General features: G+C 34.6%; 1 protein-coding gene across 1 annotated transcript in view; it reads left to right on the plus strand.

Moving 5' to 3' along the window:
- fipi (factor of interpulse interval) overlaps positions 1–13,496 on the plus strand; it is a 40,228-nt gene that overhangs the window by 21,757 nt on the left and 4,975 nt on the right. Inside the window, exon 5 of the mRNA XM_073969167.1 lies at positions 12,899–13,390. Within this exon, the coding sequence (XP_073825268.1) occupies positions 12,899–13,390 (492 nt within the window). The remainder of the gene's footprint in view (positions 1–12,898; positions 13,391–13,496) is intronic.

Here is a 13,496-nt window from a genome sequence, read left to right on the forward strand (position 1 = left end):
ACTCCGACTCCGGGTCGACTCCGAGAGTGAATTCCTATACCACTAAAAATTAATAAAACGTTAAAATTTTTTTAACTTTTTCCTATATTTTGGCCTATATAGGCTAATGTGTTAGTTTTTCCTTACATATTCATTAGAAAGGACATTCGTTCGAATACATTCAATCATATCAATATCGTTTCGGCCGAATCTTACGAAAGTTTCTGTCGGTTTTCCTTTTTTTGGACGAGTATATTCTGGACGGAATTCTTGCGCGTGAGAAAATCTTAAAGCTTTCAAAATATGTGAAAATTAAGGGGCAATACAAATCATAAGGACTGTGTACATGCAACAAAAATTATAAGCAATTCATGACCAAGTTTCAAACTGGATGTAAACCAACATTTTAGTGTGCTTAGTCTTAAAAGGAGAACCCCAGTTGTAAAGCTCAATAAAAGCAAGCTTTTATGATTTTTTTTCCGAGAACACTACGTAACTTTTTGGCATCCATCTGAAAGAGAAAAATATTACGAAGTTTTGAGGCAGTCTACGAAACCCAGCTTTTATTAAAGCATTTTGCGGTGCCAACTCTAGCTCGAAAACTAATAAACAAATTGTCATATACACGGTGCTCTTGAATCAAATTTAAATGGAAGGTGCTTACACTTGGGAAGTTTTTTAAGAATTTTGAAACTACAATGTTCATAGATGAAAAAAATCACAAAACAAAAAAAATCGCCGGAGCGCTTTTTAAATAAATCGCGATTCAAGTTGACATTTTTAGGGGTTGTTTAGCTTTTGCGATTTTGCTTGGAAACCGCAAGTCCTATCAAAATGGGAATAAAGAAGATGTTGTAGCTAACAAAATTCTCTACAAGATTGACTTTAATGATATTTTCGTAGGTTTTACAACTGTTGAGATATACAAGTTGAAATTGGGACAATTCATATTAAATTCAATCCTGTATCTTCTCCTTATAAAACAATGTCATGACTGCAATTTTCCAACTTAAACTTATATATCCAAAAAAATGGTAGAACCTAGAAAAAATTACATAAACCAGTCTTGTAGAGAATTTTCACAGCTATAAGGTTTTCTCAGGTAAAATCGCGAAACCCTAACAAAAAAACTTAAAAATGTAAACTGAGCTTCTTTATCTCAAAAATGGTACAGCCTGAGAACAAATCATAACCGTCAAGCCTGTAGAAAATTATCACAGCTACAACATTTTCTTTAGCTCCATTTCGATTGGACTTGTGGTTTCCAAGCTAAAACGTGAAAACCTAAAAAACACCTAAAAATGTGAATTTTGACCGCGATTTATTTAAAAATCCTACAGCGATTTTTTCTTGTTTTTGGGTTTTTCTCATTTATGAACATTGCTGTTTCAGAATTCACAAAAACTTCCTCTGTGTAAGCGGTTTTTATTAAAAGTTAGTTAAGGCGCACCCTTCATGACATTGTTTTATAAGGGGGCGATACAGTCAGTGCATTGTCCCAATTTGAACTTCAATATCTCAAAAATTGTACAACCTACGAAAATACCGTAAAGGTCAATCTTGTAGAGAATTTTCATAGCTACAACATTTTTTCCAGTCTCATTTTGATAGGACAAGCGGTTTCTAAGCAAAACCGTAAAAACCTAAACGACCCCTAAAAATGTCAACTTGAATCGCGATTTATTTAAAAAGCACTCCGGCGATTTTTTTGTTTTTTTTTATTTTTCTCATCTATGAACATTGTAGTTTCAGAATCCGCATAAACTTCTGAGGTGTAAGCACCTTCCATTTAAATTTGATTCAAGAGCACCGTGTATATTTTTGTGTCCGATTTCGAGAAAAACACAGTTTATATGCTGCATACAAAATAAAATAAATTGTTCCCATCCAACTCTCATACTAAGGCAATATTGTTCCGATACTTAAACATTTGACCACATATCCTATTCTACTTATACTTTATACTTTTTTCTGAAATTTATAAGTAGGGATCACCCCTTAAACTAGCATACAGCATATTCGACAGGAACGTTCCTCATTCTATTTAACTGAAAACATGACATCTAACAATGATGAAACAATATCTCGAAACAGAGATAAAAAGCTATTTTCTCAATGATTGATGGGGGTCAATCAAAAAATTCATTACGTCATAACTCAGAAATGTCAGCTATGGGATCCTTTGGGGTTTTCATCCCGAAAACGAATTTTTCCACCCCCAGATCTTGACTTCCATTTTGTGTCACAGGGTATTCAGTAAGATTTCCCATAGAGACCACACTGTCTTTAATAGAAGACAAGGATAACTTCTCATAAAAACAAGATGAGAGTACCAATAGAACTTTGTGAGAATACCAGTAAGACTTCTGACGAAAGAAGTTAAAGGTCCAATCTTAATTCGATTGCCATAGAATCTAATAGGCCATAGAACTTCTGAGGATAGTAAATATCCTGTGAATTTTCCTTTAACTTAGATTAATATACCGTTTGCACATATGTTTTCTTATACCATCTTTTAAAAAAAAATACTAATTTAAAAAAAATATTCTTGTTCCAAATTTAATGTTCTATTTCTATAACGTGGAAAAAATTTTGCCCGGAGTCGGAGTCGAGTTATTTTTTTTGACTCAGACTCCGACTCCGACTCCAGCAAAATTGCTCGACTCCGACTCGTAGACTCCGACTCCGACTCCGAAACCCTGGTCCATACTTCTTGAAAAAATGGGCCGAAAACTGAAAAAAAAAATCCCTACGGCCAGCATGCGTAGTGGCTGGTGCGCACGACACCTGCCGAACCGGATAATTAGATGAAATTCGAAGATGGAGCTTATAGGTCCAGTCATTCCGGCACCTCCCCCACAATAGTTCGAAAATTTTCGAAAAAATGGTACGCGCGATATATCTAAATGAAGCAACCGATTTGGTCCAAATTTATGGATCTCGAAATATTTTGTCCAAACTTAGTTTATGTTCAAATGATCAACATTTTTATTTAAGTGTGGTAAAGGATATGTGCGGGAATCCTTTGCAATTTTTTACCGAATGTACTCCTAGTAGCACTATTTACAGTGATATGATGTTTTTCGTGGGCCAGTCAATGTTTCCTGATATACTGTTCCTACCGGGAGGAATGACTCCCACAATAAGACACACTTCCAAAATGGACTATGTCGGTGAATTCCTTTAGATACCTCCCCCCCCCCCCCCCAAAACTTTTGAAATTTTATATTAATCAATATTTTTATCGGCAAGTTCATAAGCCCAAACTTCTGAAGACCCCCTAAATAGATAGGTTTTTTGGGGAAAGGTGTTTAAATTCACGCAGGCTGAGGGTATAATTCTGTCGGCAAAGCCGACTGATACTTTTTTACTTGTTCTCTCAAACTTAAATCAGAAAACTCTTTTCGGTACCTCTATAACAAAATTTCAAAATTTTCACTTGAGTACAGTTAAGTGCTGTTCAAGAATTGTTTTGCAATTTTCATAGAAAATAATCCTTGCAAAGGTGATGGGGAAAACCATGCCACCTGACATAATGACCCAAAAGCTCTAAAAAAATAAATCCTACGATGATCAAGTAAAAGCAAAGGAACGACTCCCAAAAATAGATCCAGTTCCAAAATGGATCATGTCTGTTCTTTTTTTTAGACACAATTTTGCGCTTCAATGCTTCAATATGTAGGACCACTTCTTCATACATCCCTTGCAATAACGTTTTAGTGGCATTTACGGACTCTGATACAACGTTATGATTTTATTCTTCATGATCTGATAAACTAACATTCGAATACTACAAAGTCTATTTTAAATCAAAGGTGCGTCACGTGACAATATTTTGATGAAACTTCAACTTTTGGGCCAACAACAAACTACGCTCTCTTTACACATATTGGTGTAGGGTATAAATTAAACCCAAATATATTCACCTCAAAACAAATTGCAGCCTTTATCATTCTAGCTTTTTGAATACAGCACTTTGGGCGAATGTAGGTACTTTTTTCTACAATTTGACTGCAACACATGGCATTTCATGGGGGAATTGGGTGAATTGCTATTGTTGTTTTTGGTTCTGAGTTTTTTTAAGTTGGTTTTCCCTTTTTAGGTTCATGTGAGTGAGTGTGTAAGTGAAGTGAATACCGATTTTCTTATTTTTTCCTATCCCTGCTATATCCGTCGTGTTCAATTGGAAATGTATTTTTTGTTTGCCATCCAGCCGTTGTTGTAGTGTTATGAAGGGATTCAAACTCCAATGGATCAGAGTGAATCCTCTACATCGACAATGATGGCGGAGAAATGGCGGCATCAGCACATGAAGTGTGTAGAAATCAAGCATTTTTGTTATCGCAGCATAATAGTTTTAAAATTGAAATTTCATGAGGAATTTATACAATATTCAACTAGAGTTGTATGTTTTCTGGTTGAGTATGTAAGTGTGTTTTATTTTTTTGAGATTTGGTGTTTTTTAGGATTCTATTGCTGCTGCATAGTTTTGATATCATGTTTTCAGAAACCATATTTGGTATTTTGGCCAACGAGTTTTTTTGGTTATGTTTTATACTTTCTACAACAATGTATGTATGTTCACAATGTTGTTAAGCACAAAAAGAATTTTTGCTATATTTTGCTACTTTTTTCAATAAGCGATGACTTTTGTAGATACAGTCAACAACATCGAGTGATAACTAATTGGATTTATCATTTATGTAAACATGCCATAAAATCGGAATATAGATTACAGTTGATTTTTGTTTGACAACTCTTTGCTTCATTAAATAGAGAAACTAAAGTTGGATTGAAATTCGTAACCTATTCAAAATGGACATTGAAATAGCAAACATTTCCGCAGAGCTGTGTTTCGGTGCAGAGGTAATCACTCTTGCGTCCAGATTAATTGCGTTAGAACGCTATATTTTTGCACCCGAGTGTCTTTTTTGCATAGGCTGGTCAAGTTCGAAGAATTCGGCCCATGTTTTAGTATAGATTTTAAATATCTTGAGAATTTTAGCTGATTTCTTCCGAAAGAGCTGTAATTTGACATTTGAGGCTCCCAGTGGTCCCAAAACTTCTCCAACAAAAATGGGTCCATGTTTTTTATAGTTCCCATATAACGGTGCCTCCTGTTTTTCGGTACTTTTAGGATTTAACCTAAGTGTTTGACTGAACTAGTTTGACATATGCTCTCTGCTGTAACGAAACCTCTCCACCAAAATTTGTCAAAGTGCGCCCATGTTTTGATATAGCCCCCCCTATATCGGTACCTCCCGATTTTCGGTATTTTGAGGATTTTTAACTACATTTTTTCTAAGAACTAACCGAAATTTGACTTTGAGGTTAGCAGTGGTCACGACACTCCTTCACCAAAAATTGTCTAAATAGGTGGTCCATGTTTTCTTATAGCCCCAATATAACGGTTTTAGTTTAGCTATGTGCAATTTGACATTTTCAGTGGCCACAAAATTTTTTCTAGCGGGTTCTATCTTACCGAATTGACCTGGAACCACACAACATCCGTGTTCCTGCCAGAGTAGAGCTGGCAAACTATCGATATTCCCAACTTTAGATATTTTCGATATTTCATTTCAAAAAATCGATTGCTATCGATATTATCGTTAATTTGTCATCACCATTAATTTGGAAATGGAAATGGCGGAAACGTCTTTTCTTTTGTTGACATTTTGTACAAGTAGTCCACAGAAATATAAAGGAGAAAAAACAATTGTTTTTATATAATAAAAATATACACAAATACAATTTACTTTTCCGAAAAATTTTTACGTGTGAATACGGACTTACTTTCTCACATCCACAAAACCGGAAACCGAGAAATTTCTATTTATTACAATGAATTTTAGGTTAGGGGTTTTTTTCCAATAATATCGATAGAAAAAAATATCTATCGATATTGAATTTTTTTTAAATAGTCTATATTATCGATAGTGACGTCGATTTTTTGCCAGCTCCAGGCCACCTCAGTGTACACATGGTTGTATTTGTATCGTTTTTCTGTGTTGGGAGCTGCATACCCCGGTCTACCTGCTTCGGATTCTTTTGGTCCGTGCCGGGACTGAGGAAAACCCAGGACCAATTTATATATGCTCGGTTTGTCACGTCCGCATCCGCGGCACTCAAGATTCGATGAGGTGCAATAGATGTCGATAGTGTGTGAATCTCAGAGTTTGCTATGGACTCGACAGGAACTATGTTGCTGCATGCTGCATGAGCACAGCCCGCAGCGAGAGTATACCCTACTGCTAAAGGGGTTTTATTAGAGTTGGGCAATCTCGTTCAATTGGACGATCCGGATCACTGTCCTCGTTCAAAAACGAATTAGTGACATAATAAAAACCAACGTGTGAAATTAAGTATACGCAGTTTTGTCATGAATTACCGCAAAAGTTCACAAATTATTTTATAACAAATTTTGGAAATGTTTTTTTTTCTGTTTTTGGACGAATTTTAGGGATGTACACTAGGGTTTTAACTTTTTGCACTTTTTTGCAAATATCAAAAATACCACCACATAGCCGTGTAGAGCATGAAAAACTATTATGAAAAAAGGTGTAATTTTTTCTATCGCGAAAAACGTTTCCGCACCGAATCCATTAAAGTTCAGTAATGCATTTTTTTTAATTTTATTTGTTATAATGACATATACGCTTTTTATTAAAATGTGTATTTTTTAAAATCTAATTTAAAATCAATATCAAACCATTCTGGACCAATTTGTTATCAAATCGCGGCATTTCAGAGAATATTAGGAACTTTTGACAATATTGCAATTTTGTTGTTTTTTATATATGTTTATATTTATTGTACCTATCGGACAAGAGACCGTTTTTAATGACTTTGTCTGTGAGCATTGTATTTATTTTCTATAAATATTTATTCAAACAAAGCAAATTTAAAATTTTAAGTAGAAAAAATCGCAGTCGGTGCGAAACTCTTTTCACCGAATCGATCTTAGAAACGCGTTTTTGTTATCAGGACAAAATTCCCCACCCGGTACTGGTGTGGTATTTTTTTGGTTATAGCTCTAAAGTACACCCTGACTTACGTACTTCTGGGACCTCTAACAACTGCTAATAAAATGTAACGAATGGAGTGCCTTTTTCACGACTTCATTTGGACTGATCCGGATGCAGATGCTGTTAAAATGCGAGAAATGGATGTCAATCGTTGGATTGCATCCGAATGAGGTTAAAATGTAAGGAATTGGAGTGCATATATCACGACTCTGATTGAACTGCATCCGGATGTAGTTAAAATGTGAGAAATAGATGTCATTCGTTGGATCGCATCCGAATGCGCATAAAATGTGGGGAATGGAGTGCCTTTTTCACGACTCCGTTGAACTGCATCAAAACATGCCGTGAGAGCAATAGTATATATTGCACTACTTCCAATTAGGTTTGCTGGGATTGTTCCAAATAGAAAAAATCTTTGTTTGCATTTCTTATTTTTTTATCAGCTATCTAATAAAAAATAGAAACAAATTCACAGTGGGCCTGGATGCAATTTTCGCCATTTAATATTTAAAATCAATTTGTATCAATGACTGTACTCTTCGATTTTCTTGAAATTTTTTTGTATTAAACTACGATTAATTACAAAATTGTTAAATCCTATCTGGTACTGGGATTCGTCTGATTACTATTTTCTGTTAATTTTTTAAAATTTGTCAATACAATTTTTCCTTTATACAAATGTGAAACATTTGTTATTTTACCAAAAAAATTAAAAAAATAATTTTATTAACATTTGCTTTGTTGTTTCATTTAGGAATTTATCTTGTACATCGTAAAAATCGATTTATTTTTCGATTTTGAAAATAGATTAGCAATTGTTGTACCTGCCGGACAATAAACTAACTAAACTGATGATCAAAAAACTACAGTTCGGCAATTATATGAGTGGACATCCGAGCCAAATAATCTATCAAATATTAAAGTGATATTTTCTTCAGAAGATGATTATTTGAATACGAACGTGAATTTGAATTTAAAATATGCAATGTTTAAACCTGTCGCAGGCACAAAAAAACTTAATTCAGTAAGACTCACCAATGCTGGTACACTAATTGTTAAGCCATTCTTAAAATCGCAAAATGAAGAAGTTTTCAAGATGTTTAAGATAAATTCGTAAATAAAACAATAAAACAAATGTTAATAAATGCAACGTAATATTTTTTGGTACAATAACATATTTTGCAGAGTATAGAAAAAACTTTATGGACAAATTAAAAAAATAACAAAAAATAGTAATCATTCGAATCCCACTACCATATAGGACTAACAATTTTTGTAATTAATCGTAGTTTAGTACCAACAAATATCAAGAACATCGAAGAGTACAATCATTGATAAAAATTGATTTTAAATTAAATTTTTTAAAAGTACAAAAAAAGGATTATTTTCTATTTGGACCAATATTAAAGATGTATGAGCATTTCTTTGCATATTGTTTTTACAAAATTCGACTTTTTCAAGGCGCGCTGATGAGCATCACCACAGCAAAAAATAAAGGAAATCAAAAACCACATCTTGAAAAATTGTCTGATTTTACTCGGAAATCCCCACATCTATATATATAAAAGAGCTTAGTGATAAGTGAGTGAGTGAGTGAGTGAGTGACATGTATATCATCGCCCAGACGAAACCGCTGAAGCTAGAAAGCTGAAATTTTGACTGTGGGTTGCTGTCGGTGCGTAGGTGTGAGATAAGGCTGGGTTTTTGGAAATTCGCCTTAGAAAGGTACGAAAAGTACCAAAAGGTACTAAATATGGTACCCATTGTATTAGGCAAACGGCAAGAGCTACAGTTCTGAAATTTGGAACGGATATCACTGATGGATAGTTAGAAAGATGTACCAAAGGGTTTTTGGAAATTCGACCTCTACGTGTACGAAAAGTACTAAACTTAGTACCAATTGTATATTTGGAACGGATTTAGCTAGAAACTTGGAATTTGGTATGGAAATGAAGGTTGGCAAGTGGTGTTTATAAAAGGAAATGGTTTGTGAAATTAGTACTCATGTGTACGAAAAGTACTAAATGGTTCTAAATTTAGTACAGTTTCGATTTGGGTGAAAGGATAGAGCTGGAAACCTGAAATTTGGAATTAAGATTTCTGATGGAGTATTGGATTGAGATATGGGGGTAGTTTTGGAAATTCGTACTTATGTATACGAAAAGTACTAAATGGTACTAAATTTAGTACAACTTGGATTTGGGTGATCGGAAAGAGCTAGAAACCTGAATTTTGGAATTTGGAATTAAAGTTACTGTTGGAGTGTAGGATTGAGGTATTTTTGGAAATTCGTACTTAAGGGTACGAAAAGTACTAAATTTGGTACGATTTAGATGAACGGATAGTGCTAGAATCCTGATTTTTGGAATTAAGATTACTGGCGGAGTATTGGATTGAGATAGGGGGGGGGGGTGGGCTTAGTTTCGGAAATTCGTACTTATGTATCGAAAAGTACTCAATGGTACTAAATTTAGTACAACTTGGATTTGGGTGAACGGATAGAACTAGAAACCTGAAATTTGGAATTAAGGTTACTGTTGGAGTGTAGGATTGAGGTAGTTTTGGAAATTCGTACTTAAAGGTACGAAAAGTACTAAATTTGGTACAATTTAGATTAAGATGAACGGTTAGTGCTGGAATCCTGAAATTTGGAATTAAGGTTACTGTTCGTACTTATGGGTACAGAAAGTTCTAAATGTTACTAAATTTGGTACAATTAGGAAGTGATTGAACGGATAGGCCTGGAAACCTGAAATTTGGAGTTAAGGTTACTGTTGGAGTGTAGGATTGAAGAGGATTTGGAAATTCGTAATTATGGGTACGAAAAATACTAATTGGTACTAAATTTGGTACAATTTGGATTTGGGTGAACAGATAGGGCTGGAATCCTGAAATTTGGAATTAAGATTACTGTTGGAGTGTAGGATTGAGGTAGTTTTGGAAATTCGTACTTATGGGCACAGAAAGTACTAAATGGTACTAAATTTGGTACAATTAGGAAGTGATTGAACATATAGGCCTGGAAATTTGGAGTTAAGGTAACTGTTGGAGTGTAGGATTGAAGATGATTTAGAAATTCGTAATTATGGGTACGAAAAGTACTAAATGGTACTAAATTTGGTACAATTAGGAAGTGATTGAACGGGTAGGCCTGGAAGCCAGAAATTTGGAATTAAGGTTACTGTTGGAGTGTAGGATTGAGGAAGTTTTGAAAATTAGTATTTATGGGTACGGAAAGTTTTAAGTGGTACTACATTTTGTACTGTTTTGATTCGGGTGAACGGATAGATCTGAAATCCTGAAATTAAGATTACTCTTGGACTGTAGGATTGAGGTAGTTTTGGAAATTCGTACGTATGGGTACGAAAAGTACTAAATGGTACTAAATTTGGTACAATTTAGATTTGGATGAACGGACAGAGCTGGAATCCTGAAATTTGGAATTAGGATTACTGTTGGACTGTAGGATTGAGGAAGTTTGGGAAAATTATACTATAGGTGGGAAAAGTACTGAATGGTATTAAATTTAGTACAATTTGTGTTTGGGTGAACGGATAGCGCTGGAATCCTGAAATTTTGAATTAAGATTACTGTTGGAGTGTAAGATTGAGATAGTTTTGGAAATTCGTAATTATGGGTACGAAGAGTACTAAATGATACTAAATTTGGTACAATTTGGATTTCGGTGAACGGGTAGGGCTGGATTCTTGAAATTTGGAATTAAAATTACTGTTGGAGTGTAGGATTGAGGTAGTTTTGGAAATTCGTACTTATGGGTACGAAAAGTATTAAATTTCGTACAATTTAGACTTGGTTGAAATTTGAAGTTAAGGTTACTGTTGGAGTGTAGGATTGAAGAAGATTTGGAAATTCGTAATTATGGGTACGGAAAGTACTAAATGGCTCCACATTTCATACAATTAAATTTGGGTGAACGGATAGAGCTGGAATTCTGAAATTTGGATTTAAGATTACAGTTGGAGTGTAGGATTGAGGAAATTTTGAAAATTCGTACTTATGGGTACGAAAAGTATTAAATTTCGTACAATTTAGACTGGTTGAACGGTTAGAGCTGGAATCCTGAAATTTTGAATTAAAATTTCTGTTAAAGTGAAGAATTGAGGTAGTTTTGAAAAATCGTACTTATGGGTACGAAAAGATACTGCTGGAATCCTGAGATTTGGATTTAAGATTTTTGTTGTTATTGTGTATAATCGTCAGTGTAGGGTTGAGAGATGTGGTTGTCAAAATACGTACCATGGTACTCAATTTGTTGTTGGGTGTAGGGACAGAGCTGGAATTTGTATTTTTAGAGTTAGGGTGGGTATTGGTGTGCAACGTTGGTATATTTACGAAAAGTACTAAAGAAGTCTAAATGTTGTATCGGGTGTAAGAACGGGTGGAATTCTAAAATTTGTTCTTATAGTCACTCTTGGTATGTGGGGTTAAAATATGGAGATGTTTTTTTTTTGGAATTTTTGAAATTTTAGGAGGAGGTTTCGCAAATTCGTTGTTATGAATTTATATGTAAATTACTATAATTGGGTTTGGGGGAACTGATAGAGCTGGAAAATAGAATCTTGGTTGGTATAAATGGTTGATATAAGAAGGTAATTTTTTGAGGTTATACCCAGGTGTACGAAAAGTACTAAATTTAGTACGATTTTATTATTGCATGAACGATAATATATGGAGTTTTTTTAATGCGTACAAATTATGAAATTTAGTATGAGGGTCGTTGATGGCTGATATGATATTGGAAATACCACCTATTAGTTAACGAAAAAGTACTAAATGGTATTGAAATTTGGAATTAAGATTACTGTTGGCGTGGACGATTTAAGTAGCCTTATATTTACGAAAAGTACTAAATTGTACTTAATGTGATAAAATTTGGATTTGGTGAACGCATCGAGCTAAAATCCTGAAATATAGAATTAAGATTGCTGCCAGAGTGGAGTCATTGAAATTCGTACTTATGTACGAAAATTATTAAATGGTACTAAATTTGATATGTGGAATTCGGAAATTTGGTATAATATTCGCTGTTACGAATGTCATTGTGGATATATGTACGTACCATAAGAGGTAGAGCTGAAATTGTGAAATTCGGGTATACTGTGGAGATACGGAGGATGTTTTGGAAATTCATACAGATTTGGTTTTGGAAGAATATATGGAGCTGTAAATGTCTATCGATATAGTTTTTGATATAGGGATGTAATTTTCAAAACTATTACCTATTTTAAGTACTAAATTTGGTACCGTTTTGGTGTTGTATAAAGGGATGTAGCTGGAATTTAGAATTTTTGTATTAGGTTCTGTGTTAGTGTTTAGATATTGAGCTGGTGTAGGAAATGCGGAATTCGGTTGGAAAAAGTGGATACAATTTTTAAACTATCCATACCGTTGTAGTGAAAATGTGGACGTGTAGGATGCGATAAGGTATTTCTTTTTTTTTTTTGGAAATTCGAACTAAATGTGTACGAACGATATTTAAATGAAATTAAACATCAGTTAAAATAGGTATTAGTACATCATCACCATTTTCATATTAAATATTGTTTATTTGTATATTCTTCCCGTTCCGCATACGAAGTAGCGGGCATTTTGCTAGTACATTTTATAAAGCAAAAAAACAATCACAAATCCTGTCCTATATAACCTGCAATATATGACACACATGACATACACTTGGTTGTTAATACAATGAGTCAACTCGCCTACACTCGTTTATGGATGGCACACATCAAACCAATATTTGTATATTTAATTAAAAAATATTTACACCTTACACATTTCTTTCACTGCCCTCCTTTCCCTACTTCCATTACATTTTTACCTCCATATTATGAATAAATAAATTTCAAGCAATTTTCTTTTCACACATACAGACAAACCCATGTGGACACACACTGATATGCCAAAGGAACGCTATGCCTATATAAATGGCACAGTTAAATTCGAATGCGAAGCTGTGGCCGAACCACCAGGCAATTTTACCTGGTATCGCAACAAAAAACAAATCACCAACGACAAACACTATCACATCGAGCACGATAATTACATTTCCATATTGCACATCAAGGCTCTGGATGATGGCGTATTCGCCACATACAAGTGCAAGGTTAAAAATCACTTGGGCTCCATTGAACGCTCAATCACGCTGAAACGTGGCGAAAAGCCACCAACACCACTTCCCCTGCAATTGCGTGGCCTCAATTCGCATACATTCGATATTGAGTTGTCGACCTCAAAGAACGTCACCGCCAAGCCCATGATGGGCGTAAATGGCTATCGCATTGAATACATAACGGAGCTGCAATTCAAAAAGGATGCTGGCCAATGGACCAATGCCAAGCATAAAGATTATGCTTATGCAAGTGGTAAGTGGATTATGGCCACCGCCTGCCAATGTCACCGACGTTGGCGACTGCATTTTCATTAAATCTAACCATAATCTTGTCGTACGTTTGTTTCCATTTTGTGTGT

Source organism: Musca autumnalis, unplaced genomic scaffold (assembly GCF_047663935.1).
Source record: "Musca autumnalis isolate F117 unplaced genomic scaffold, ASM4766393v1 scaffold_2, whole genome shotgun sequence".
Classification (NCBI taxonomy): Eukaryota; Metazoa; Arthropoda; class Insecta; order Diptera; family Muscidae; genus Musca; species Musca autumnalis.